General features: G+C 46.3%; 4 protein-coding genes across 4 annotated transcripts in view; 3 read left to right on the top strand and 1 right to left on the bottom strand.

Annotated features, from left to right (window-relative positions):
- Positions 1–26328, top strand: part of LOC141121690 (uncharacterized) — a 187011-nt gene that overhangs the window by 60590 nt on the left and 100093 nt on the right. The gene's annotated exons all lie outside the window — the stretch shown is intronic.
- LOC141121711 (uncharacterized) overlaps positions 1–26328 on the bottom strand; it is a 155068-nt gene that overhangs the window by 50607 nt on the left and 78133 nt on the right. The gene's annotated exons all lie outside the window — the stretch shown is intronic.
- LOC141121697 (uncharacterized) lies at positions 1559–9350 on the top strand. Its single transcript, XM_073611406.1, has 2 exons — positions 1559–1690; positions 8046–9350. Exon 2 carries the CDS (start codon positions 8065–8067, stop codon positions 9127–9129), a length of 1065 nt encoding a protein of 354 aa, XP_073467507.1. The 5' UTR covers positions 1559–1690; positions 8046–8064; the 3' UTR covers positions 9130–9350.
- LOC141121716 (uncharacterized) overlaps positions 14573–26328 on the top strand; it is a 278834-nt gene continuing 267078 nt past the window's right edge. Inside the window, exons 1-4 of the mRNA XM_073611432.1 lie at positions 14573–14826; positions 16037–16164; positions 16251–16374; positions 16491–16588. Of these exons, the coding sequence (XP_073467533.1) occupies positions 16290–16374; positions 16491–16588 (183 nt within the window). The 5' untranslated portion in view covers positions 14573–14826; positions 16037–16164; positions 16251–16289. The remainder of the gene's footprint in view (positions 14827–16036; positions 16165–16250; positions 16375–16490; positions 16589–26328) is intronic.

Here is a 26328-nt window from a genome sequence, read left to right as displayed (position 1 = left end):
AAACTTGGCACCAGGACACAGCAAAATCCATCCCCACCATTAGGAGCTCTGGAGAAAATTCTGGTATTTACACTCCGTTCCTCCACACATCACCTGTTCACAGATTTCTGACAGATTTCTGTATGGTAAAGGTCAAAGTTCACTCTTCATTTTAGGAGCGGTAGGACACACCCAGGAACCATGATTTGGTTTGCATGTGAGCCTCATATAGACGACCCCTCAAATCTCCCCATCCAAATGTCCCTCCATCCAGAGCCTATATGTCCTATGACATCACACTGACCTCACAGCTCCTCCTCCCAATGTTCCTCCATCTGGCTTTTTTTCTGATGCTCTTAGGATGTGGGTGGACCCTTGGCATCCTCACTAGCAAAGTGGGACTGTTGGTCCTGCATTGTATGTAATGATCCCATAATGTCTGCACCAAGCTTTAAGCCTACGTAGTGTGGGGCTCCTGTGCGGGTAAATTATATGGGGCCTGAACGGGGGCTTTAATAAAATGGAAACCTGAATGGTGAGGAGGATTCTGGGAATATCATCTGATTTTACCATTTGTGTTCAGATCTAGAGTTTTCCTCCTGTGAAGTCTGGAGATCATATGACCATCACATTGCCTCCACCTCCCTCCCTGATAGAATAGAGAAATACAAAGAAGATTCTAGAAGTCACCAGAGAGATCATGGAGGAGAGGTGAGCGGTGCTGGGAATTCTGGGACATTATCCAGTAACAGACAAGGGATGTGTCTGGATGGTGACTGTATCATTGTGTGTGTCAGGTTCCTATAAGGTGTCAGGATGTCACTGTCTATTTCTCCATGGAGGAGTGGGAGTATTTAGAAGGACACAAGGATCTCTACAAGGACGTCATGATGGACAATCAGCCGCCCCTCACATCACCGGGTAAGAGGAGACTTTATTGTAAAGGAGAGAGCAGTACGGAGGGTCCACCAAGATCCCCCATCATCTGATAAACACATAGAAACAATGTATTCAGTCAGTGTGTGTGTTTCCTACAGATGGATCCAGTAATGGGAACCCACCAGAGAGATGTCCCCGTCCTCTGTATTCCCGGGATTCCACACAGGAAGGTCACACCATCCCTCACCATCATCAGGTAGATGAGGAACAATCACTGATAGTATCATTAGGATCTGTACATTATCTGCATTGTTACAATTGATGTAATTTTTATTATATATTCAGAGTGGAAACCTGAGAGATTCTAAAATTGAAGTTAAAGAAGAGATAAAAGAGGAGGATGATGAGGATGGGGTGATGGAGGAGTCAGAGTTTTTAAAAGAACACAAAGATCTGTACCAGGACACCATAGAGGAGTCATCCAGCTACAGAAACCCACCAGAGAGATGTCCCCGTCCTCTGTATTCCCAGGATTCCACACAGGAAGATCACACCATGCCTCACTGTTACAAGGTTGGTGGGACGGAGCTTATAAAATACAGACCAAGGGAAACAATGTGTGGATTTTGTATGTGATGTCACAATAATAACGATTATAATTTACAGATGATATTCTCTCTCATTTTCTTGATTTAGAGTGGAGATCCAATCGATATAGAATTTGAGGTTAAAGCAGAAGAAGAAGATATGAGAGATGATCAGCAGTCTATGGAGGAGGATGGAATAACGGGGACATTTATAGAGGAGGACACTCCTACAGAGATCAGTACAGGTGGGTCATTAACACTAAATACATTCCTCCACACCCATACTGCTCACTGATTGGTCCAGAGTAGGGCAGGGACTGGGTGATATCAGCCTGTAATAACCTGGTCACTTTCCTGAGCTGTGTTCCCCATCCTGTGTTCCTGTATTTCTCTTGGATAATCTTCCTTCTCTGTGCTGCAGACACAATTTATGTCTCTAGACTGGATTTATGGAGATTCTGGGGTTCAGCTGGCAGCAAAATGTGGATTTTCACCATAGGTGTTATTAGACCTAGGCACCTGGGGTATATGTTTTGGGTCTTCTGGCAAGATTTTTGACAGAACAATTCTCCCGGGATTACTTGCTCTGTTATTTGCTGGCTGTGCCGGGTGGAGGGATATGTCTGTATAGTCTCAGACCCAAGTCACTGAGTGCAGTCTCAGGAGATGGGAGGCAGCGGTGTGGGACGTCTGCAACTTGTCTCATGTAAACATTTAGGCTTCCACTGATTACTGAATACCAATATTATGAGTCCTGACCCTTGTACATTACATACTCCTGATCTCTGCACTATATACTCTATATTGTACATTATATACTCCTGACCCCTGCAATATATACTCTATGTTGTACATTAAAGCATTCTAATACTATATAGTCCTATCTGTTGTATATTATACAATATGGTGTACATTACATAGTCCTGATTTCCTGACTTCTGCTCTCCCCCCTCTACCCACTGCTATATATAAACATAATATGTATTCTGATTTGTTACACCCATTTTCTACCAGCTGGACATTTTATATCTGATTTGATTGGAGCACAGACTTTTACATGTTCATAATAATTGAATAACATCCTTAACCACTTGACTACTGGGCACTTATACCCCCTTCCTGCCCAGACCAATTTGCAGCTTTCATCGCTCTCACACTTTGAATGACAATAACTCAGTCCTGCAACACTGTACCCATATGACATTTTTGTCTTTATTTTTCCCACACAAATAGAGCTTTCTTTTGGTGGTATTTAACCACTTACAGACCGGAAGATTTTCCCCCTTAATGACCAGCCTATTTTTTGTGATACGGCACTGTGTCGCTTTAACTGACAATTGCGAGGTCGTGTGATGTTATACCCAAATAAAATTTATGTCCTTTTTTCCCCCACAAATAGAGCTTTCTTATGATGGTAATTGATCACCTCTGCAGTTTTTATTTTTTTGCTATAAACAAAAAAAGTCAGACAATTTAAAAATATATATATATATATATTTTTTTAACTTTTTGCTATAATAACTATCCCCAGAAATTTTAAAAATAACACATTTCTTCATCAGTTTAGGCAAATATGTATTCTTCTACATATTTTTGGTAAAACAAAACTCACAATAGGCGTATATATTGGCTGGTTTGCGCAAAAGTGGTAGCGTCTACAAAATAGGGGATAGATTTTTGGCAATTTTATTATTTTTATTTTTTTACTAATAATGGTGGCGATCTGCGATTTTTAGTGGGACTGAGATACTGCGGCTGACAGATCGGACACTTTTGACACTTTTGACATTTATACAGTAATCAGTGCTATAAAAATCTACTGATTACTGCAGAGGCGTAACTAGAATCTTCAGGGCCCCGGTGCAGGAAACCATGAAGGGCCCCTACCAGGGGCGTTGCTGTGTCTACAAAAGATCTACAGCCCATAGCAGCGAAGTGAAGAAAGTCATACAATTGGGCAGGCATACACATGTATATAATATACGTGTGTGTGTGTGTGTGTGTGTATCTATATATGTATAGATTATATATAGATAGATAAAATTATATATATATATATATATATATATATATATATATATATATATATATCGTTACCTATCTGAGTGTGGATCCCCATTACATCAGGGTCCCCAGAGCCCCCTCATTACATCAGGGTTCCCAGGGAGCCTCCCCTTACATCAGGATCCCCAGAGAGCCCCCCTTACATTAGTGTCCCCAGAGAGCCCCCCCTTACATTAGTGTCCCCAGAGAGCCCCCCCTTACATTAGTGTCCCCAGAGAACCCCCCTTACATTAGTGTCCCCAGAGAACCCCCCCCTTACATCAGTGTCCCTAGAGAGCCCCCCTTACATTAGTGTCTCCAGAGAGCCCCCCACTTACATTAGTGTCTCCAGAGAGCCCCCCTTACATCAGTGTCCCCAGAGGGCCCCCCTTACATCAGTGTCCTCAGACAGCCCCCCCCTCCAGAGGTTCCCCAGTACCTGGCTGGTCTCCACTGTCTGTGCACCTCCAACCCCCAGCACATTTCTGTGGGAGGTGGCGATTGGCAGCTCTATGTGTCCACAGGTGGCGGGATCTCCCTGGGGCTTGTAGTTCTCTTTCCCAGTTTATACAGTTTATACATGTATCAGCAAGAGTGTACAAGCAGAGTGACTCACTTGTACACTGAAGAGTGAAACTGATACATGCCTGGGTCAGAGGCCCCTCCTCTCTCCACTGTATACGCTGACACTCGGGAAGAAAACCAGAAGCCCCAGGGAGATCTCGCCGCCCACGGGCAACATAGAGCTGCCGATTGTCGTCTCCCACCTCCCCCCACTGCATTCTAAACAGACAGCCAGGGGTGCAGGGGGAGATGCCGGGGCTTAGGCCCCCCCCACAGCGGCAGAACGGCAGGGCCCAGTTGTAAGTGCGACTGCGAAAATTTCGCCACTGGATTACTGTATGTCACTGGCAGGGAAGGGATTGACACTAGGGGGCGATCAAGGGGTTAAATGTGTTCCCTAGGAGGTGTTTCTAACTGTGGGGGGATGGGACTGACTGGGAGTACAGAGAGATCGCTGTTCCTCATCACTAGGAACAACAGCCATGTGCATCTGCTGCCCTGCCGATTTGCGGAAACGAGCCGACCTGCCACAGTATTATGATGGCGGTTGGTCGGTAAGTGGTTAATTACCACTGGGTTTTTTATTTTTTACGCTATAGATAAAAAAAGACTGACATTTTTGAAAAAAAAATTTTTTTTCTTTGTTTCTGTTATAAAATTTTGCAAATTAGTAATTTGTCTTCATAAATTTTGGCCAAAATTTATACTGCTACATATCTTTGGTAAAAATAGGCCAAATTAGTGTATATTATTTGGTCTTTGTGAAAGTTATAAAGTCTACAAGCTATGGTGCCAACCAAATTGATCACACCTGATGTACTGACGGCCTTTCTCATTTCTTGAGACACTAACAATCCAGGAAAGTACAAATATTCCCCTTTTTGGAAAGTAGACATTGCAATGTATTTAGTAAGAGGAATGGTGAGTTTTTTGAAGTTGTAATTTTTTCCCACAATTCTTTGAAAATTTTATTTTTATTTTTTCACAAAATTGTCATATTTCTCTCACGTGGCATATGCATATTTGCAATTACACCCCAAAACACATTCTGCTACTCCTCCTGAGTATGGCGATACCACATGTGTGAGACTTTTACACAGCCTGGCCACATACAGAGGCCCAACATCCAAGCAGCACCTTTAGGTGTTCTAGGGACATAAATTAAACATCTAATTTCTTGACTACCTTTCACATTTTTGAAGGCCCTGGAGCACCAGGACAATGGAAAGGCCCACAAAATGTCCCTGTTTTGGAAAGTAAACGCCTCAATGTATATTCCATGAAGCATAATGAGTCTTTTGAAAATGTCATTTTTTTCCCACAAGTTTTTGGAAAATGTGGAAAGAAAATGAAAACAAATTTTTCTTTACACAAAGTTGTCAATTTATAAAGTTATTTCTAACTCATAGTATGTAAGCAAACATTACAACCCAAAATACATTCTACTACTCCTCCTGAGTATGGCGATACCACATGTGTGAGACTTTTACACAGCTTGGCCACATACAGAGGCCCAACATCCAAGTAGCACCTCCAGGCATTCTAGGAGCATAAATTACACACCTCATTTCCTGACTACCTATCACATTTTTGAAGACCCTGAAGCACCAGGACAGTGGAAACACCCACAAAATGACCCCATTTTGGAAATTAAACACCCCAACATATATTCTATGAGGCATAATGAGTCTTTTGAACATGTCATTTGCAGAGGCTACTCCTGGCTTTTGCTGGAAAGAGCTGCAGTTCCTGTGTTTTGTATGGAGTGTGTCCTGCACCTTGTGTGCAGAGGCTCCAGTGGAGGGGGTAGGCTGTAGATATTTTGCTTCCTACAGAGATGGGAGTTGTGTTCTGATGAGGGTGAACTGATGGGTACTGATGAAGGGTTCACTAATGCACTGCACTGATAAACTGGCACTGATGAGGCTGCTCTGACGGGCGCTGATGAGGATCCACTGATAGGGTGGCACTGAAGGGCACTCACTGATGGACACTGATAAGCACTAATAGGGAATTGTAGTGTCACTGATGAGCACTAATAGGGCACTGTACTGGCACTGTAGGGCAGTGATGAGCACTGTGGGGCACTAATATGCACTGTACGGCACTGATGAGCACTGTACGGCACTGATGAGCACTGTATGGCACTGATGTGCACTGATTAGCACTGTAGGGCACTGATGTGAAATGGTGAGCACTCTACGGCACTGATTAGCACTGTAGGCCACTTGTGAACTTTGTATGGCACTGATGTGCACTGATTAGCCCTTTAGGGCACTGATATGCACTGTACAGCACTGATGAGCACTGTATGTCACTGATGTGAAATTATGAGCACTCCTTGGCACTGATGAGCACTGTAGGCCACTGATGAGCACTATATGGCACTGATGTGCACTGATTAGCACTAATGTGAAATGGTGAGCACCCTACGGCACTGATGAGCACTGTATGGCATTGATGTGCACTGATTAGCACTGTAGGGAATTAATAGCATTGATGTGCACTCACTTATGGGCTCTATAGGGCACTGTAGGATACTAAAGCGCACACAGAATTTAGAAAAACTCATGATTTAGCAACTGATCTCCCTCCTTTCCTCACACTCGGTATTGGTGTGAGGAGAGGAGAGAGCTGAACCGGGCATGACCCTGGTTTGTTTACAAAGCAATTGCTCTGTCATTGGACAGAGTGATTACATGGTAAAGAGCTGCTGTGATTGGACCCAGTGATCACAGACACTCCTGGAAGCACCAGCATGGGAGGCCGTCATATGACTACATCCCAGAACTAGCTGGCTGCACTGTAACATTCATTAGGCTATAGCGTGGATAGCAACTGGTTAACCGCCTCAGTACCGCACCATAGGTGAAAGACAGCTACAGCGTGGCTCTCTTGTTCTGGAAGGGCAGTCACACGCCCCCTGGGGAATGCATCGGTCACTCTCTAAGTGACTGCTGTGTCCTTTGAACACAGCTGATCAAAAATCAAGGTAAAGGGCCAATCACAGCGGTTCTTTACCACGTAATCAACCATGTCCAATCAGAGCTGATCCCTTGTAAACAAACTTGCCGGTTATCGGCATTTCCTTTCCTCAGGTGCTGTCACTGTGTAAGGAAAGAAGAGCCGATAATTGGAAATCCTGACACATTTACATTGATATTCAGGATACTAATCATCAGTAAAGCCTCGTCTGTGCTTTCTAAGAGTCTCCATTAGTGCCGTCTCATCAGTGCAGCCTCACCAGTGCCCATCAGTGAAGAAGAAAAGTTACGTATTTGCAAAATTGTATAACCATAACCTTTAGTTTTTTAAAATGTAATTTTTTTGCTTAGCAAAAACAAAAAACCCCAGTGGTGATATTATACCACCCAAATAAAACTCTATTTGTGTGAAAAAAAATGATAATTCATATGAGGTCCATGACCGCACGATCATCATTCAAAGTGTGACAGCACTGAAAGCTGAAAATTGGCCTGGGCAGGAAGGGGGTAAAAGTGTCCAGTATTGAAGTGCTTATACTTTGGAACCTTAAACAGAAAATGATAATGAGGTAAGGAAATAACCCATTGATGGGGGTCTTCAGGATCAGTCCAGTCATCTTGGTTGTTCGCCCCCCATCCTCAGTCTCTGACCTCTGGTTGGGCTCAGTCCCGCTGTTATTCATGACTAAATCATGGACTAAATAAGGAAGTGCAGTACTTTTTGTGTTGGGAAGATGGCAATGAGTGATAGAGGGGGTGGGGACACTCGTCCTATAATCTCCTTATCACTGTCACTCCTATAAAAGACAGTTCTCGCTGTTTCCTCACTCTCTGACTAAGGTCCATGAATAAAGAAATGAACTGGTAGGAGATCAGAGGACCCATTTACTAGTTACCTTGAGGGGGGGGAATTGTAAGATCCTCAGAGACAAAGCTGCCAGATGTGGGTGGAGTCCTGGTTTAGGGGAACCAATCAGCTCATGTCTAGTAATAATCCTTTTATTTCTAGTTTAGTAGATGGACGGGAGATGAGGAAAACCTCAGAGGAATGTCTCACTTTGTCTCCAGACTGTAAAGTAGAAGATGAGGACATCACACAGTTTAGTCCAGGAGAAAACCCGACTACCTCCAATGTCCATCCGGCACCACACAGTGTAGATGGACCATCGTATTCCTCTTATCCTGAGGAACCTCAGACTGTGAGGGACGGTGCCATCCTTCCAACAGATAAGAGGTTTTCATGTACTGAGTGCGGGAAATGTTTTTCATATAGGTCTAATCTTTACAGACATCAGAGATTACACACAGGGGAGAAGCCATATTCCTGTTCTGAGTGTGGGAAATGTTATGTAACTAAAGCAAATCTTGTTACACATCTAATATCTCACACTGGAAAAAAGCCATATTCCTGTCCTGAGTGTGGAAAATGTTTTTCACAGAAGCATCATCTTTACACACATCAGAGATCTCACACGGGGGAGAAGCCATATTCCTGTCCTGCGTGTGGGAAATGTTTTTCACAGAAGCATTATCTTTACACACATCAGAGATCTCACACGGGGGAGAATACTTATTGCTGTCCTGAGTGTGGGAAATGTTTTTCACAGAAGCATCACCTTCACACACATCTGAGATCTCACACGGGGGAGAATCCTTATTGCTGTCCTGAGTGTGGGAAATGTTTCTCACAAAAGCATCATCTTTACACACATCTGAGATATCACACGGGGGAGAATCCTTATTGCTGTCCTGAGTGTGGGAAATGTTTTTCACAGAAGCATCATCTTTCCACACATCAGAGATCTCACACAAGGGAGAAGCCGTATTCCTGTCTTGAGTGCGGGAAATGTTTTTCACAGAAGTCCAATCTTTACACACATCAGAGAGGTCACACGGGAGAGAAGCCATATTCCTGTCCTGAGTGCGGGAAATGCTTTTCACGGAAGTCAGATATTAACAGACATCAGAGATCTCACACAGGGGATAAGCTGTATTCCTGTCTTGAGTGCAGGAAATGTTTTTCACATAAGTCCCATCTTAACACACATCAGAGATGTCACACAGGGGAGAAGCTATATTGCTGTCCTAAATGAGGGAAATGCTCCTCGCTGAAGTCCTGTCTTCCTGTACATCAGGGATCCCACACAACCCTCAAGATGCTTTAGTGCCTTGAGTGGGGGAAATGTCTTCTATATGAATGTTGCTGGACATCACAGTTCTCATATGAGGAAATAGTTCATAAGGAGATAAGAGATCACCAAAGACATGGATGAAGTGTTGTACCGTGTTGGCCATTGATAGCAGTAGAAAAATAAAAATGGAGTCATTACCTTTCATTGGCTGAGTACATTTTGTGGTGTAGGTTTTCACAAACACTTAGAGGTCTGTTTTTAAAAAAATTGGTTGAATGACTGTGGCCAACATTCACCCAGCTATGATGAATATTGGTTGTATTTTATTTGATACACTGATTTCCTTGGCTCCATCTAGTGGCCATAATGCCATATTTCATGAAAAATACAATTTTATGGCCACTAGATGGAGCTGACAATCATAGGAAATCACTGTGTTAAATTATGGCCATGCTTTGTAATGACTGACTGAATTTTCTATGAGTAGACCCCTTAGTTTCCTCTGTCAGACATGGTTTCATACTAATACCTGAGATCACACTCATACACTTATGAGTACAGTACACACTGAAGGATAGAAGGTAAAGTGTATGTAAGACCCCACGTTGTAAAACAACCATTTCAGTTTAACTGATTCCTGCCCTCCATATAGTGAAATGACGAACAGGTGGGGGCGCTCTTCTTCTGGGAAGACGTCATACATCACCCGCGGGGCTGCGCAGCTTAGTGATTGGTGGTGTGGCATTGCCCGGGACACACCTCATCACCGATCATGGTAAAGAGTCTTTGAAGTAGGCTCTTTACCATGTGATAAGCTATGTCCAATCACATCTGATCACAGTGTAAAAAGGAAATGTCGGTAAACGGCATTCCTCAGTGGGGACCTCTGCACTGACAATCCGTATCCTGGTCATCAGTGCAGCCCTAACAGTACTCACCAGTGATGCCTGTCAGTGCCCATCAGTGATGCATGTCAGTGCGGCCTGTCCGCATCCATAAGTGCTGTCTATCAGTGCCACCTACCAGTGCCCATCATTGCCATCTATAAATGCTGCCTATCAGCATCCATCAGTGCCTCCTATCAGTGCTGCCTACCAGTGCCTATCTTTGCCGCCTATCATAATCCTCATCAGTGCCCATCAGCGAAGGAGAAAAAATACTTATTTACTACATTTTATAACAAAGAAAAAATTAGTTTTCCCAAATGTTCGGGCTTTTTCCGTTTGTTTAATAAATGTAAAAAACCCCAGCGGCGATTAAATACCCCCAAAAGAAAACTCAAGCTGTCTAAAAAAAAAAAAAAAATAATAATAATACAAATGTCATATGGGTACAATGTAACATGACCGCGCAATTGTCATTGAAAGTGTGACAGCTCTGAAAGCTGAAAATTGGCCTGGGCAGGAAGGGGGTGAAAGTGCCCAGTAGGCAAGTGGTTTCAATAGAAATGAAAGGAAAAACATTTGTGCATAGATATGAAAAACATTATAAGAAGTTTTCCCCCCTTTTTTATAAGTGATCACATTCCTTCTGTGCTCAGCTGTATAAAAGCAGGAGGAGGAGAAACAGCAGCAAACTGGTCTTCCCAATGAATGGCTGTGCAGGGGAAGAGGCATGTCAGCACAAGGCTAATTAATGGAGGATAGCGGGCTGAGTTCGCCTGATAGGCAGCACTGATGGACACTAATGAGGTGGCACTAGTGGACACTAATGAGGTGGCACTGATGGACTCTGATAGGCGGCACTGATGGACACTAATGAAGTGGCACTGGTGGATGCTAATGAGGTGGCACTGATGGATGCTAATGAGGTGGCACTGATGGACTCTGATAGGCGGCACTGGTGGACACTAATGAGGTGGCACTGGTGGACACTGATAGGTGGCACTGATGGGTAACTGATGAGGAGGCACTGATGAGCAGCACCGGTGGGCAATGTTGGGACTGCTCTGATTATCATTGTAAATGTCTTTTTAAGATAAGCCAGTTATCAGCTCTCTTCTCTCCTCACGCTGTCAGTATGAAGAAAGAAAATTTGATAACCGGCTTGTGTTTACATCATGATCAGCTGTTATTGAAGCTGATCACATGGTAAAGGGCCACTGTGGCCCTTTACCCTGATCTGTGATCGTCTTGAAGAAAAGGTGGCAACCCTATTCTCCAGCATCCTATCCTACAGTCATTGAAATCCCAGCATCTCCCATATCCAGGCTAAATCCAGGAGCCCAGAGCCGGAAGGAGTTCTGGCACTGGGCTTCACTAATCCCCCCCGCTCCGATCTGGATCTGATTCCTCTGCAGTGCAGCAGGCTGTCCCCTTCTCCAATCCGCTGACTGCTTGGCATAGGAATCTACAGTGTCTGGCACCCAACGCTTCCCCCACATCGCTCTAATTTCTGCCCCCCTACCACTCCAATCCCCCTGTCTGCCCCCTAATGCAGCATTGGTGGCTCCCCCTTCTGACAGCTGCTGCGGGGCACAGGAGGATTGGGTTCAGGATGAAGAGCAGAGGGGTCGGTAAATATGTCATATTTGCCAGCCCCTTCCTTTCCTCAGTGAATACATTGAGCAACTGGTACCAATCACTCATGTGTTCATTCATAACCGAAGCATAGTAAACTGTGTTCACTATGCTTCAGTTTGTGAGTGAACAAAAAAAGCCTCTGTACAGAGCTTTCTGTTCATTAACTCTCCAGTGCAGCTGAGGCTGCAGAGAAAGGGATCAAGGAATCTCTGTCCTCAGTCCCTTTCTCCGTCTCAAAAATGAGACTGTTTAGACCCCTGATATTTCACCAAAGCCCAACATTAGTGCTGTTAAATATGTAAAAAAAAATTAAAAATCTAAAAACGATAAAACAAAAACAAATAAACTAAAAAAACTAGATAATTAAGGGTTTGTTCACACTTTGGTCTCTGAAACGTGATCAGCATTTGGATTGCTTTTCAGAGAGCATTTGACAGGCAATAAAGAGGCATTGTATTGCCTCTTCACCACCTACTTTAACCACTTCAGCCTCGCACTAGCATGTTGCAATCATGTGCATTGCACACAGGGGTGGGGCACTTGCAGAGCAGCACCACAAAGTATGAAGCAAAGCCTTGTGGATGCAGTATGTTTACACCTCAAGGTGCTGCCTCTGTAGCTAAAGGGGGTAGTGGTAAAGGCACACAGGGGATGCCAGATTGTCCCCTCCCGGTCATCAGAATTTACCCACACCCACTTTTAAAACACACTTTTCGCCGCAGAGCGCTACACTCGCCACAGGTCAGTCTGCCCCCTAAATGTCCCTCATTCTCAACTTCAAAAGTTGGGAGGTATGTATATCCTTATAGATGGGTCAACTCCTCTCCCACCAAGGGGGATAGAAATATATTACTGCTCAGGGAAAGAAACTTTGGCACCTTTGATTTTGCAGTAAAATTGATTGCAGATTTAGACATGTAGAACATCTGTTACAGTACCTGCCCGCTAGAATGCGTTTCCAGCGCAATCCCATCGCGCTGGTTCTTGGGGACAGGGTACTGTACATCTCGCGCTGGCTGCAATAGGAAAAACACATTTTCCTATTGCAGTGAGCACGAGAGAGAATTCCCCTCCAAGAGCATACCAGGCCCTTAGGTCTGGTATGGATCTTAAGGGGAACCCCCTACACCAAAAAAATAGCATGGGGGTCCCCCCAAAATCCATACCAGACCCTTATCCAAGCACGCAGCCCGGCTGGTCAGGAAGGGGGGGTGGGGACAAGCCAGCGGTACCACCCCTCCTGAACAGCACCAGGCCGCATGCCCTCAACATGGGGGGTTGGGTGCTTTGGGGTAGGGGGCAGATCCACTGCTTCCACTCATAATATTTGCTGCTATAATAAATAAACTAAAGACCTGTGCAAATCCATGTAATCATATAATATTTTGTGCTCAATATAGTGTTCTCTGCAAGTCCACTGCTTCCACATTGCACCTACTTCAATTAACTTTTTTTCTTACAAAAAATCCACCAATCAATGAAAAGTTGATAAGGTGTAAAGTTCTCGGTGCTCCAAACTGTGCCAGCTGTAGTGTAGCCACGCCTTCTTCCACCTCTTACACACGTGATGGTGAGGGCGCCCCCTTAGTAGTGCTTCCCCACTCACCAGAGCAATATGACTCCCAGCTTTTCATCTACCAGAGTCACCAACATCCTTCACACTCTCCTCACCTCCGATGGCAAAGGAACTGGATCCTCCTCGCTCACTCCTGAGAGTCTGCTGAGCTTTCTGTCATCTCCCTCCTAGACTCCTCCTCCGACCGCTGTTCCAGCAGGAGCTCCGCCTCTTCATACACACTCAGAGCTCCGCCTCTTCATACACAGAGCTCCGCCTCTTCATACACACTCAGAGCTCCGCCTCGTCATACACGCTCAGAGCTCCGCCTCTTCATACACACTCAGAGCTCCGCCTCTTCATACATACTCAGAGCTCCGCCTCTTCATACACACTCAGAGCTACGCCTCTTCATACACACTCAGGGCTCTGCCTCTTCATACACACTCAGAGCTCCGCCTCTTCATACATACTCAGAGCTCCGCCTCTTCATACACACTCAGAGCTACGCCTCTTCATACACACTCAGGGCACTGCCTCTTCATACACACTCAGAGCTCCGCCTCTTCATACACACTCAGCGCTCCGCCTCTTCATACACACTCAGGGCTCCGCCTCTTCATACACACTCAGAGCTCCGCCTCTTCATACACACTCAGAGCTCCGCCTCTTCATACACACTCAGGGCTCTGCCTCTTCATACACACTCAGAGCTCCGCCTCTTCATACACACTCAGAGCTCCGCCTCTTCATACACACTCAGGGCTCTGCCTCTTCATACACACTCAGAGCTCCGCCTCTTCATACACACTTAGAGCTCCGCCTCTTCATACACACTCAGAGCTCCGCCTCTTCATACACACTCAGAGCTCCGCCTCTTCATACACACTCAGAGCGCTGCCTCTTCATACACACTCAGAGCTCCGCCTCTTCATACACACTCAGAGCTCCGCCTCTTCATACACACTAAGAGCTCCACCTCTTCATACACACTCAGAGCTCCGCCTCTTCATACACACTCAGGGCTCTGCCTCTTCATACACACTCAGAGCTCCGCCTCTTCATACACACTCAGAGCTCCGCCTCTTCATACACACTCAGAGCTCCGCCTCTTCATACACACTCAGAGCTCCGCCTCTTCATACAGACTCAGAGCTCCACCTCTTCATACAGACTCAGAGCTTCGCCTCTTTATTTGCACTCAGAGCTCCGCCCCTTCATACACACTCAGAGCTCCGCCTCTTCATAACACTCAAAGCTCCGCCTCTTCACACACACTCAGAGCTCCGCCTCTTCACACACACTCAGAGCTCCGCCTCTTCATACACACTCAGGGAGGAGAGGAAGGGGAAGGATATACAGTACATACACACACAGCACAAGGCCGTGTTCACACTACGAGATGTTTTTCGGAGCTGCAGTTCCTCTGAGATCCACAAGATGGTAATCTCACCTCTACTCAGACAGGAAGTCTCTATGGAATACAGACAGGAAGTGATGTCAGATATAGACAGAACAATGAGGACATTCCATTTGATAAGACGTAGAGAGAAGACAATGCAGGTTCTGGCGGCAGAGGAGGTAATATGTAGATTAAACCCTTCAGGGGGATCAGTTGATGATTAATATATTTTGCTTCCAAATCTGGTCATACATGGTTCAGTTTTATCGTTCAGCCAGCGGGATGAGTGAAATAAACTGAAGTGATTCCCCCATCCACACATTGGAGGGGGATGGGGGAATCCTCCCCGCTGCACTATTGTATTCTGACAATGGGGGGCGCTCCTCCGCTCTCAGAATACACAGATCAGTGATGAAGCTATTGGCTGCAGCCGCTGATCGAGTGACTTTTATCCGGCAGTGACCACACATGGATGGAAATGTGACCGATCCCTGCTGAACCAGCTGAATTTCCATGTCTCTATGGTCACCATAAGTGACTTCCTCCCCTCCCCCTCATCTCCTTCATTATATAAGTCATGCTGAGATCATCTCCCATTGGCTGAGCAATATTCTCATTTGTCTCTGAGCTCCTTCTTGCTATTCCTCGTCCTGCCTGTTGTTTCCTTGGATTGATTTTCTGTGTAGTGACCCCGGCTTCATCTCTTGGATGCGCTCGTCTGTTGCTTGTCCTGACCTTTATCCTGATTCCTGGATCTCCTCCTCATCTCTCCTCCATATCCTCTTACACAGCTTTTCTCCACACCTGCAGTGATCCTAGGGGGTGGAAACTTGGCACCAGCACTCAGCAAAATCCATCCCCACCATTAGGAACTCTGGAGAAAATTGTCTGCTATTTACACTCCGTTCCTCCGCACGTCACCTGATCACATGAGAGCTTACTTTCACAGATTCCTGACAGATTTCTGTATGGTAAAGGTCAAAGTTCACTCTTCAGTTTAGGAGAGGTAGGACGCAACCAGGAACAATGATTTGGTTTGCACAGGAGCCTCATATAGAGGACCCCTCAAATCTCCCCATCTAAATGTCCCTCCATCCAGAGTCTATATGTCCTATGACATCACACTGACCTCACAGCTCCTCCTCCCTATTTCTGATGCTCTTAGGATGTGGGTGGACCCTTGCACACTTTCAACGTGGGACTGTTGGTCCTGCATTGTTTCTAATGCCGTCAGAATCCCTGCAGCAAGGTTTTAACCTGCGTAGTGTGGGGGTCCTGTGGGGGTAAATTATATCTCAGTCTGAAATGGGGCTTTAATATAATGGAGACCTGAATGGTGAGGTGAGGAGGATTCTGTGATTATCATTTGATTTTACTATCTTTGTTCAGATCTAGAGTTTTCCTCCTGTGAAGTCTGGAGATCATATGACCATCACATTGCCTCCACCTCCCTCCCTGATTGAAGAGAGAAATAAAAAGAAGATTCTAGAAGTCACCAGAGAGATCATGGAGGAGAGGTGAGCGGTGCTGGGAATTCTGGGACATTATCCAGTAACAGACAAGGGATGTGTCTGGATGGTGACTGTATCATTGTGTGTGTCAGGTTCCTATAAGGTGTCAGGATGTCACTGTCTATTTCTCCATGGAGGAGTGGGAGTATTTAGAAGGACACAAGGATCTCTACAAGGACGTCATGATGGACAATCAGCCGCCCCTCACATCACCGGGTAAGAGGAGACTTTATTGTAAAGGAGAGAGCAGTACGGAGGCTCCACCTAGATCCCCCATCATCTGATAAACACATAGAAACAATGTATTCAGTCAGTGTGTGTGTTTCCTACAGATGGATCCAGTAATGGGAACCCACCAGAAAGATGTCCTCGTCCTCTGTATTCCCGGGATTCCACACAGGAAGGTCACACCATCCCTCACCATCATCAGGTAGATGAGGAACAGTCACTCATAGTTATGATTTATACACAGCATGTTTGTTACAATCATTGATTTATGATATATTTAGAGTGCAAACCTCGGGGATTATAATATTATTGTTAAAGAAGAATATAAAGAGGAGGATGAGGAGTATGGAGTGATGGAGGAGTTTTCAGAAGGACACAAGGATATGATGGAGTCACCAGAGAGATGTCCCCGTCCTCTGTATTCCTGGGATTCCACACAGGAAGATCACACCATCCCTCACTGTTACAAGGTTGGTGGGACGGAGCTTATAAAACACAGCCTCGTGGAGACAATGTGTGGATTTTATATGTGATGTCACAATAATAAAGTTTATATTCTACAGATGATATTAACGCTCGTTTTCTTGATTTAGAGTGGAGATCCAATCGCTATAAAATTTGAGGTTAAAGCAGAAGAAGAAGAAGAGAGGTATGTGAGGGATGATCAGCAGTCTATGGAGGAAGATGGAATAACGGGGACATTTATAGAGGAGGACACTCCTACAGGGATCAGCACAGGTGGGTCATTAACACTAAATACATTCCTCCATCCATACTGCTCACTGATTGGTCCAGAGTAGGGCAAGGACTGGGTGATATCAGCCTGTAATCCCCTGGTCATTTTCCTGAGCTGTGTTCCCCGTCCTGTATTCCTGTATTTCTCTCAGATAATCTTCCTTCTCTGTGCTGCAGACACAATTTATGTATCTAGACTGGATTTATGGAGATTCTGGGGTTCAGCTGACAGCAAAATGTTCATTTTCTCAAGTGGTCTTCCAGGAAGGCACCCTGAGAGAAGACTGGTTTCACCTGACAGGAAACACAATCAACAAAGAGGTTAAAACCCCCACCCCTCCCTGTGCTCCTCAGTTCTTGATTGTGTTTCCCCATAGCGAAAACTTTTTTTTTTTTTTTTCCAATAGACCCGAAGCCATGGGCTGATGAAGCTTTTGAGTACGGTAGGGCTTGCCATTCCTGGGGGGGTCTCCCCATTTTCTCAGGGGGGCGGCAAATTTGGGAATAGCCCCCCTGAGAGCTGAAGGACCCTGGGTACAGTGGGGTACCCAGAACTTCAGGGACCATTTTCCTGTTCCTCCCCCCTTACCTGGCAGGCGTCTATTCAGCGGGGCGGAGCTGGCAATTGGATCCTTGCACTCCTGCAAGGAAGAGGAAAGACGCGGTTTCCTCCCTAGCTCAGAGATGACGTCGCAACGCCTCCCCGGGTCACTTCCGGTCCGGGGCTTCAGAAAAATGGTGGCGTTCTGAGCTAGGAGCGGAGGTCTGACCAACGGTCGAGCAGGCGTCCACATCCTGCTCTTACCTGATCATCAGCACCAGTCTCAGGAAGGGTTGGAAGACTTTGGTGACAAGATGGAAAGAGAGGAGAGGCCCTCAGTGGCCGCAGCATTAGAGGAGACCACAGGGGGTGAGTCTACCTAGCTGGCAGGGGTAATGATGGGGGCGGGGGACCCCGACTCTTACTCCTGTGGGACATAGCAAGGGGGGCATTGCTTTCTGACTTGCATTTATGTCTCTTATAGGGGGGGACGGTACTGCCCAGGTGGTCGTCAGCTATCCTAAAGCCCCTTCCCTTCTAAGAGATGCGGATATTGCAATGATAAATTACCACAGGATCACTCTAAAACTTTTTGTTACAAGTGTATCCACAAGCTAGCGGGGAAAGAAACCTCTCAGGTTATGAAGGACTTTCTCTTTGTTCAGTCAGAAATGCTGACAACCCTTAAAGCTTTCCAAACGACTCTCAAGCCTAGGGACCCAGAACCCCATACTAGCAGAGAAGGTTCTTCTTCCCAAGAGGGCTCCTCCTCTAACAGAGCAGAGGGTAGCAGACATAGGCGTCTGGAATCCCTGAGACCTCTCCCCTCTCAGGATTCTGAGGAGGAGGAGGCTGAATCCCCCAGAGTGCTTCTGATGAGGCCATTGAGGACAGTCAGGAGGAGGAGGAGGACTCCAGACCAGGCAGACATATCTTTTCTGCTGATGATATGGAGGGCCTTCTTAGGGCGGTGTATGCATCAGAAGAAATTCAGGAACCTGCAGCACAGGTGTCCGCACAAGATAGGATGTATAGATGTTTGGTTAAACCCCCAATCCAAAGTCCTCCTGATCCACCAGGCCCTTAAGGATATCATCCTGAGGAGTGGAAGGAGCCTGAAAGAAAGCTTTTGAAGTTTAAAACATGGAAAGGTAGGTGCCTCTTCAAGGAGGAAGAGGAAGAGAGATTCTTTAAGACACCTAGATTAGATGCTTCCCTGGCCCAGGTGTCCAAGCAATCCGATCTCATTTGAGGATGGGGGCAACATCAGGGACCAAATGGATCGACGAGTCGAGACCTTCTTGCGCAGGGCCTGGGAAGCAAATGCAGTGGCTATGAGTCCTGCCTTGGCTTCAGCTTGTGTGGTTAGGAACGCAGACATGTGGGTCACCAAACTAATGGATCATGTGTCACGAACCTCCAAGTCCAAACAGGTCTTGGACTCTTTAGAGGTGATTGGTAGGGCTTATCTGGCAGATGGAGCAGTGAAAATGGTGCGCACAACTGCTAAAACCGGTGCCCTTTTAAATTCCGCAAGGAGAGCTTTGTGTGTGAAGACCTGGGATGGGGACAGCACTTCTAAGACTCGGCTGTGTGGTCTTCCATTTTTGGGGGTTCCCTGCTCTTCCGCACTGGGTTGGATCAGGCCCTTTCTAGATCTACAGAGAAGGGAAAGAAATTTCCCATAAAACCTAAAAGGAGAGGGGAAATTTTTTTCGAGGCCCCCAGGCTAAGAACCGATTTAGAGATAAAAAAGGAAGGTACTGTTACCAGGCGCTGGGGGTATCGGTAAAGGCAAGCAGAAGGGAGGTCTTCTCTTCCCCAGCCAGAGGTCTGCCGGCAAGGATTCCAAGTGACTTACGGGTGGGGGGAAGACTTTCCCACTTCCTATCAGTGGGATAGGGTTACTCAGAGTCCCCATATCCTTCAGATATTAAGAGAGGGCTACAGATTGGAGTTACTCTCCTCTCATCCTCCAAGTTTCCTTTTAACCCACTTACCCAGGGACCCTCAGAAAGCAGTGGGTCTCTTACACAGTGTCGGACAGCTGAAAGAGCAGGGGGGCCATAGTGCCAGTCCCAGCATAACAGTGCGGGCAGGGATTTTACTCCCACATCTCCGTAGTCCCAAAGCCCTCGGGAAAGTATCGCCTCATAATAAATCTAAGAAGGTTAAACACGTTCCTGCGGTACAAAAGGTTCCGCATGGAAAGCGTCTATACGCTCAGAAAGCACCTTCTGAAGGACGTGTTTATGGTAACAATAGACTTTAAGGATGCATATCTTCATGTCCCTATTTTTCCAGAGCACCAGGCCTTTCTAAGGTTCGCAATCCCCTCGGAGCTGGGAGTGCAGCACTGGCAGTTCTCTGCCCTACCCTTTGGACTGGCAGCCAGTCCGAGAGTGTTTACAAAGATCCTGGCAGAGGTGGTTGCATTCCTCCATCTCCAAGGGGTAATGCTGATCCCCTATCTCGACGACATACTGATTTACAACCAGAGTCGAGATCTCTGTCTCTCCAAACTGGCCAAGGTAGTGAGTACCTTGGAGTCCCTGGGGTGGTTTATCAGCCAGGAAAAGTCCTCGCTGGTTCCTGCCCAGGCCAAGGTCTATCTAGGTTTCCTGATGGATTCAACAGCATAGAAGCTTGTTTTGCCCCAGAGAAAGGTAGAGGGCCTTAATGCAGCAGTAGCATCCCTTCTAGAATTAGAAGAGGTCTCTTTCAGAAGGGTCATGAGTAGGAATGAGCTTCGGGTTCGAGTCAAACTCATGTTCGACTCGAACGTCGGCTGTTCGCCGAACAGCGAACAATTTGGGGTGTTCGTGGCAAATTCGAAAGCCGCGGAACACCCTTTAAAAGTCTATGGGAGAAATCAAAAGTGCTAATTTTAAAGGCTTATATGCATGGTATTGTCATAAAAAGTGTTTGGGGACCTGGGTCCTGCCCCAGGGGACATGTATCAATGCAAAAAATAGTTTTAAAAACGGCTGTTTTTTCGGGAGCAGTGATTTTAATAATGCTTAAAGTGAAACAATAAAAGTGTAATATTCCTTTAAATTTCGTACCTGGGGGTGGTCTATAGTATGCCTGTAAAGGGGCGCATGTTTCCCGTGTTTAGAACAATCTGACGGCAAAATTACATTTCAAAGGAAAAAAAGTCATTTAAAACTACTCGCGGCTATTAATGAATTGCCGGTCCGACAATACACACAAAAGTTAATTGATAAAAACGGCATGGGATTTCCCCACAGGGGAACCCCGAACCAAAATTTAAAAAAAAAATGTTGTGGGGGTCCCCCTAAATTCCATACCAGGCCCTTCAGGTCTGGTATGGATATTAAGGGGAACCCTGCACCAAAATTTTAAAAAAAAATGGCGTGGGGGTCCCCCTCAAAATCCATACCAGACCCTTCAGGCCTGGTATGGATTTTAAGGGGAACCCTGTGCCAAAATTAAAAAAAAATGGCGTGGGGTCCCCCCAAAAATCCATACCAGACCCTTATCTGAGCACACAACCTGGCAGGCCACAGGAAAAGAGGGGGGATGAGAGAGCGCAACCGTACCAGGCCACATGCCCTCAACATTGGGAGGGTGCTTTGGGGTAGCGGCCCCCCAAAGCACTTTTTTTTTTTTTTTTTTAATTCATTTTATTGGTTTTATAGGCATATCATACAACATATGGACATGCCAACTAGGACAATGTCCATTCTAGGTCAACATGACCTCATACCTGTCTAACAAAGACCTACTATCTAAAACACCCCCCCCCCATTCCCCCCTCCCACCACCCACAAACCACAGCTTGACAAGATATCAGGATCTTTAGTTTCCCATCAATAAAATAAATAAGAAGCCTATTTAAGTAATTCATATATTACGGTCTTAGACGCCTCTAAAGGCAAGCATTGAAATTCATGAGACCTCTAGAAGACATATTCATCTAAATATAGCACCTTTAGTCAGAAAACTTCCTCCACTATCCCACCGTACCCCCAAAGCACCTTGTCCCCATGTTGATGAGGACAAGGGCCTCATCTTCACAACCCTTGGCCGGTGGTTGTGGGGGTCTGCGGGGGGGGGCTTATCGGAATCTGGAAGACCCCTTTAACAAGGGGACCCCCAGATCCTGCCCACCCCCCCCATGTGGAATGGTAATGGGGTACAAAAGTACCCCTACCATTTCACAAAAATGTTAAAAATGACAAGAGACAGTTTTTGACAATTCCTTTATGTAAAGTCTTCTTTCAATCTTCTTTGGGTCTTCTTCCTTCGGTTTCTTCCTCCATCTTCTTCCTCTGGTTCTTCCTCCGATCCTCTGCCTCTTGCTCCGGTGTTCTTGTCCGGCATCTTCCTCCACGGCGTCTTCTTCCCCGCTTCGTTCTTGGGCCGCTCCGCATCCATGGGAGGCTCCCGATGTGTGACGCTTCTCTTCTTCTGACACTTCTTAAATAACGGAGGGCCCGGTGACCCCGCCCCCCTCTGGTGCACGGGGACTTGACGGGGACTTCCCTATGGCTTTCCCCGTGATGTCAGAGGGGGCGGGGTCACCCGGTTACATTACAGTCAAGTCCCTATGCATCAGAGGGGGGCGGGGTCACCGGGCCCTCCGTTATTTAAGAAGTGTCAGAAGATGAGAAGCGTCACACAGCGGGAGCCTCCCATGGATGCGGAGTGGCCCAAGAACGAAGCGGGAAGAAGACACCGCGGAGGAAGATGCCGGACAAGAACACCGGAGCAAGAGGCAGAGGATCGGAGGAAGAGCCAGAGGAAGAAGAAGATGGAGGAAGAAACCGAAGGAAGGAAGAAGACCCGAAGAAGATGGAAAGAAGAAGACTTTAAATAATTAATTGTTAAAAACTGTCTCTTGTCATTTTTAACATTTTTGACACTTTTTTTGTGAAATGGTAGGGGTACTTTTGTACCCCATTACCATTTCACACAGGGGGGGAGGGATCTGGGGGTCCCCTTGTTAAAGGGGGCTTCCAGATTCTGATAAGCCTCCCGCCCGCAGATCCCCACAACCACCGGCCAAGGGTTGTGGGGATGAGGCTCTTGTCCTCATCAACATGGGGACAAGGTGCTTTTGGGGGGCCGCTACCCCAAAGCACCCTCCCAATGTTGAGGGCATTTGGCCTGGTACAGTTCAGGAGGGGGGGCGCTCTCTCGTGTCCCCCCCCCTCTTTTCCTGCAGCCTGCCAGGTTGCGTGCGTGCTCGGATAAGGGTCTGGTATGGATTTTTCGGGGGATGCCACGCCATATTTTTTTTTTAATTTTGGTGCGGGGTTCCCCTTAAAATCCATACCAGACCTGAAGGGCCTGGTATGGAATTTAGGGGGACCCCCACGCCATTTTTTTTTTAAATTTTGGTTTGGGGTTCCCCTGTGGGGAATTCCCATGCCGTTTTTATCAATGAACTTCTATGTGTATTGTCGGACCGGCAATTCATTAACAGCCACGGGTAGTTTTAAATTACTTTTTTTCCTTTGAAATGTCATTTTGCTGTCAGACTGTTCTAAACACGGGAAACATGCATCCTTTACAGGCATACTATAGACAACCCCCAGGTACAAAATTTAAAGGAATATTACACTTTTATTGTTTCACTTTAAGCATTATTAAAATCACTGCTCCCGAAAAAAACGGCTGTTTTTAAAACTTTTTTTGCATTGATACATGTCCCCTGGGGCAGGACCCAGGTCCCCAAACACTTTTTATGACAATAACTTGCATATAAGCCTTTAAAATTAGCACTTTTGATTATTCATGTTCGAGTCCCATAGACTTTAACGGTGTTCGCGTGTTTGAACACATTTTTTGCCTGTTCACATGTTCTGGTGCGAACCGAACAGGGGGGTGTTCAGCTCATCCCTAGTCATGAGAATTCTTGGGTTGATGACATCCTGTATCCCCATGGTCCCATGGGCTCAGCTCCAATTCCAGGAATCTCCAGCAATTCCTCCTATCCTCCTGGGATGAGAAAAGAGGAACGCTGGACAACAGGGTTCACATTCCAGGAAGGGTGAAGGAGTCTCTACAGTGGTGGCTCAATCCTCAGAGGTTTGCGGGAGGGCCACCTTTTGGGCCCAACTCCAACCCCTCAGGGTAACAGTGGATGCAAGCTCCTGGGGTAGGGGGGGCCCACTTAGAGGAACTTCGAGCACCAGGGATCCTGGAACCAGAGTCGGGGGAGCGCTTCCTCCAGCTTTCGGAACCTCTTGGCTGTCAGAGAGGCCTTAAGGACCTTTGAGGAAAGAATCAGGGGCCTGAGGATCCAGATCCTTTCCAACAACGCAACCGCAGTGGCATTCCTGAATCATCAGGGAGGCATTGGTCCTTAGCTCCCCCTCAGTACCTTCCGGAGCAGCAGGACCTTCTCCTTCAGAGCCCAGTCTGCCACCCAGATCCCGGCTTCTTCAGGCTGATGGCTTGGCTCTTGAAAGGGAGAGCCTGCGAAAAAGAGGGTGTTCTCAGAGAGTAATCGATACCCTTCTTTTGAGTAGGAAGCCGGTTACCAGGTGTATTTACGCCACAGTCTGGGGAGTCTTCTCGCGCTGGTGCCAGATGAAGGGGACTTCCCAACACGAGATCCCTGCCATCCTGGACTTTCTCCAGGATGGCGCGGATCAGGGGTTGGCGACGAAGATACTTAAGATTCAGGTTGCAGCCTTGTCCAGTTTTTTGGACAGGAGGTTGGCTCTGGACCCCCTGACTAAAAGGTTCTTGTCAGCCAGAGATAGACTGTCCCCAGTGCAGATGAGCAAGTTTCCACTTTGGGACCTTACGCTAGTCTTGGAAGCCCTAACCAGGGCACCATTTGAGCCATTAGATCTTATCCCTCTTAAGTTACTTAACCTAAAGTCAACTTTCCTGCTGGCGGTTACAATGGCCAGGAGGATAGGCGACATCCAGGCTCTGTCAATAAAAGGGCCCTTTTTTTCTATTATTTGATGACAGGGTTGTACTCAGGCAGGGCCCCCTGTATCTCCCGAAGGTAGCCTCAAGGTTCCACAGAACTCAAGAGATTATCCTTCCTTCATTTTGTACCAATCCTCAGAACGAGAGAGAAAGTTCCTTTCATTGTTTAGATGTCATACGCTGTCTGTTGGCTTATTTAGATAGTAAAAGAGTTTAGAAGGTCCAGCCACTTATTAGTTAGTTTTTCTGCCCAGAAGAAGGTTCAGCAAGTGTCTAAAGGGTCCAATGCAAGATGGATCAAGCAGTCTATTACCTTGGCCTATTATTAGGCTGGTAGGGCAGCCCCGAATAACCTTAAGGCACATTAGACTTGGTCTCTGGTGACCTCTTGGGCAGAAAGGGCCGGAGCATCGGTGGAGCAGATATGCAGAGCAGCTACATGGACAAGCCAGAGCACCTTCCTGAGACACTACAAGGTGGAGTTGCTGTCACCTCAGGATTTGGCATTCGGTAGAAAGGTTCTACAAGCTGTTGTCCCGCCCTAAGGTAGGCCTGAGCTACTTGCTCTTCTCTTAGGGTGCCGTCCTGGAAGACGACTTGAGAAAATGACCAGTTACACTTACCAGTAACAGTGTTTCTGGGAAGTCTTCCAGGACGGCAGGCCTACTTTCCACCCGCTCTTTTTGTATGTTGGTTTTGTATAGAGATTTGAGGTGTGTGCACTGGTGTGGGTTAATACTTTTTCACAACTGAGGAGCACATGGAGGGGCGGGGGTTTTAACCTCTTTGATTTATTGTGTTTCCTGTCAGGTGAGACCAGTCATCTCTCAGGGTGCCATCCTGGAAGACTTCCCAGAAACACCGTTACCGGTAAGTTTAACTGGTCATTTTCACCATAGGTGTTACTAGACCTAGGCACCTAGGGGATGTACCTTGAGTCTTCCTCACCTTGCCCCAGGTCTAGCAAGATCTCTGACAGAACAATTCTCCCAGGGTACTTGCGGGCTGTGGAGGGATATGTTTGTATAGTCTCAGACCCAAGTCACTGAGTGCAGTCTCAGAAAATAGGAGGCAGTGGTGTGGGACCTCTGCAACGTGTCTCATGTAAACATTTAAGCTTCCACTGATCACTGAATACCAATATTATAAGTCCTGACCCTTACACTATCATTTATACTGTACATTACATCATTCTAAAACTATATAGTCATATCTGCTGTACCTTTATACAATATGTTGTACATTACTTCTGTCCTGACTTCTGCTCTCTACCCTCTACCCACTGTTATATATACACACATATCTATTCTCTTTTGTTACACTCATTTTCTACTAACTGTACAGTTTATATCTGATGATTTTAATTGGAGCACAGACCTTTTTGCATGTTAATAATAATGGGATAATATCCTGAACCTTAAACAGAAAGTGATAATGAGGGAGGAGTCAATAACCCAATGATGATGGTCTTCAGGATCAGTCCAGTCTTCATCTTGGTTGTTCTCCCCCATCCTCACTCTCTGACCTCTGGTGTGGCTCAGCCCCGCTGTTATTTATGACTAAATCATGGCCTAAATAGGGAAGTGCAGGATTTCTTGTGTTGGGAAGATGGCAATGAGTGATAGAGGGGGTGGGGACACTCGTCCTATAATCCCCTCATCACTGTCACACCTATAAAAGCAGTTCTCGTTGTTTCCTCACTCTCTGACTAAGGTCTATGAATAAAGAAATGAACTGGTAGGAGATCAGAG

Source organism: Aquarana catesbeiana, unplaced genomic scaffold (assembly GCF_042186555.1).
Source record: "Aquarana catesbeiana isolate 2022-GZ unplaced genomic scaffold, ASM4218655v1 unanchor228, whole genome shotgun sequence".
NCBI lineage: Eukaryota > Metazoa > Chordata > Amphibia > Anura > Ranidae > Aquarana > Aquarana catesbeiana.
This window is presented reverse-complemented; position numbering and strand designations above follow the sequence as displayed.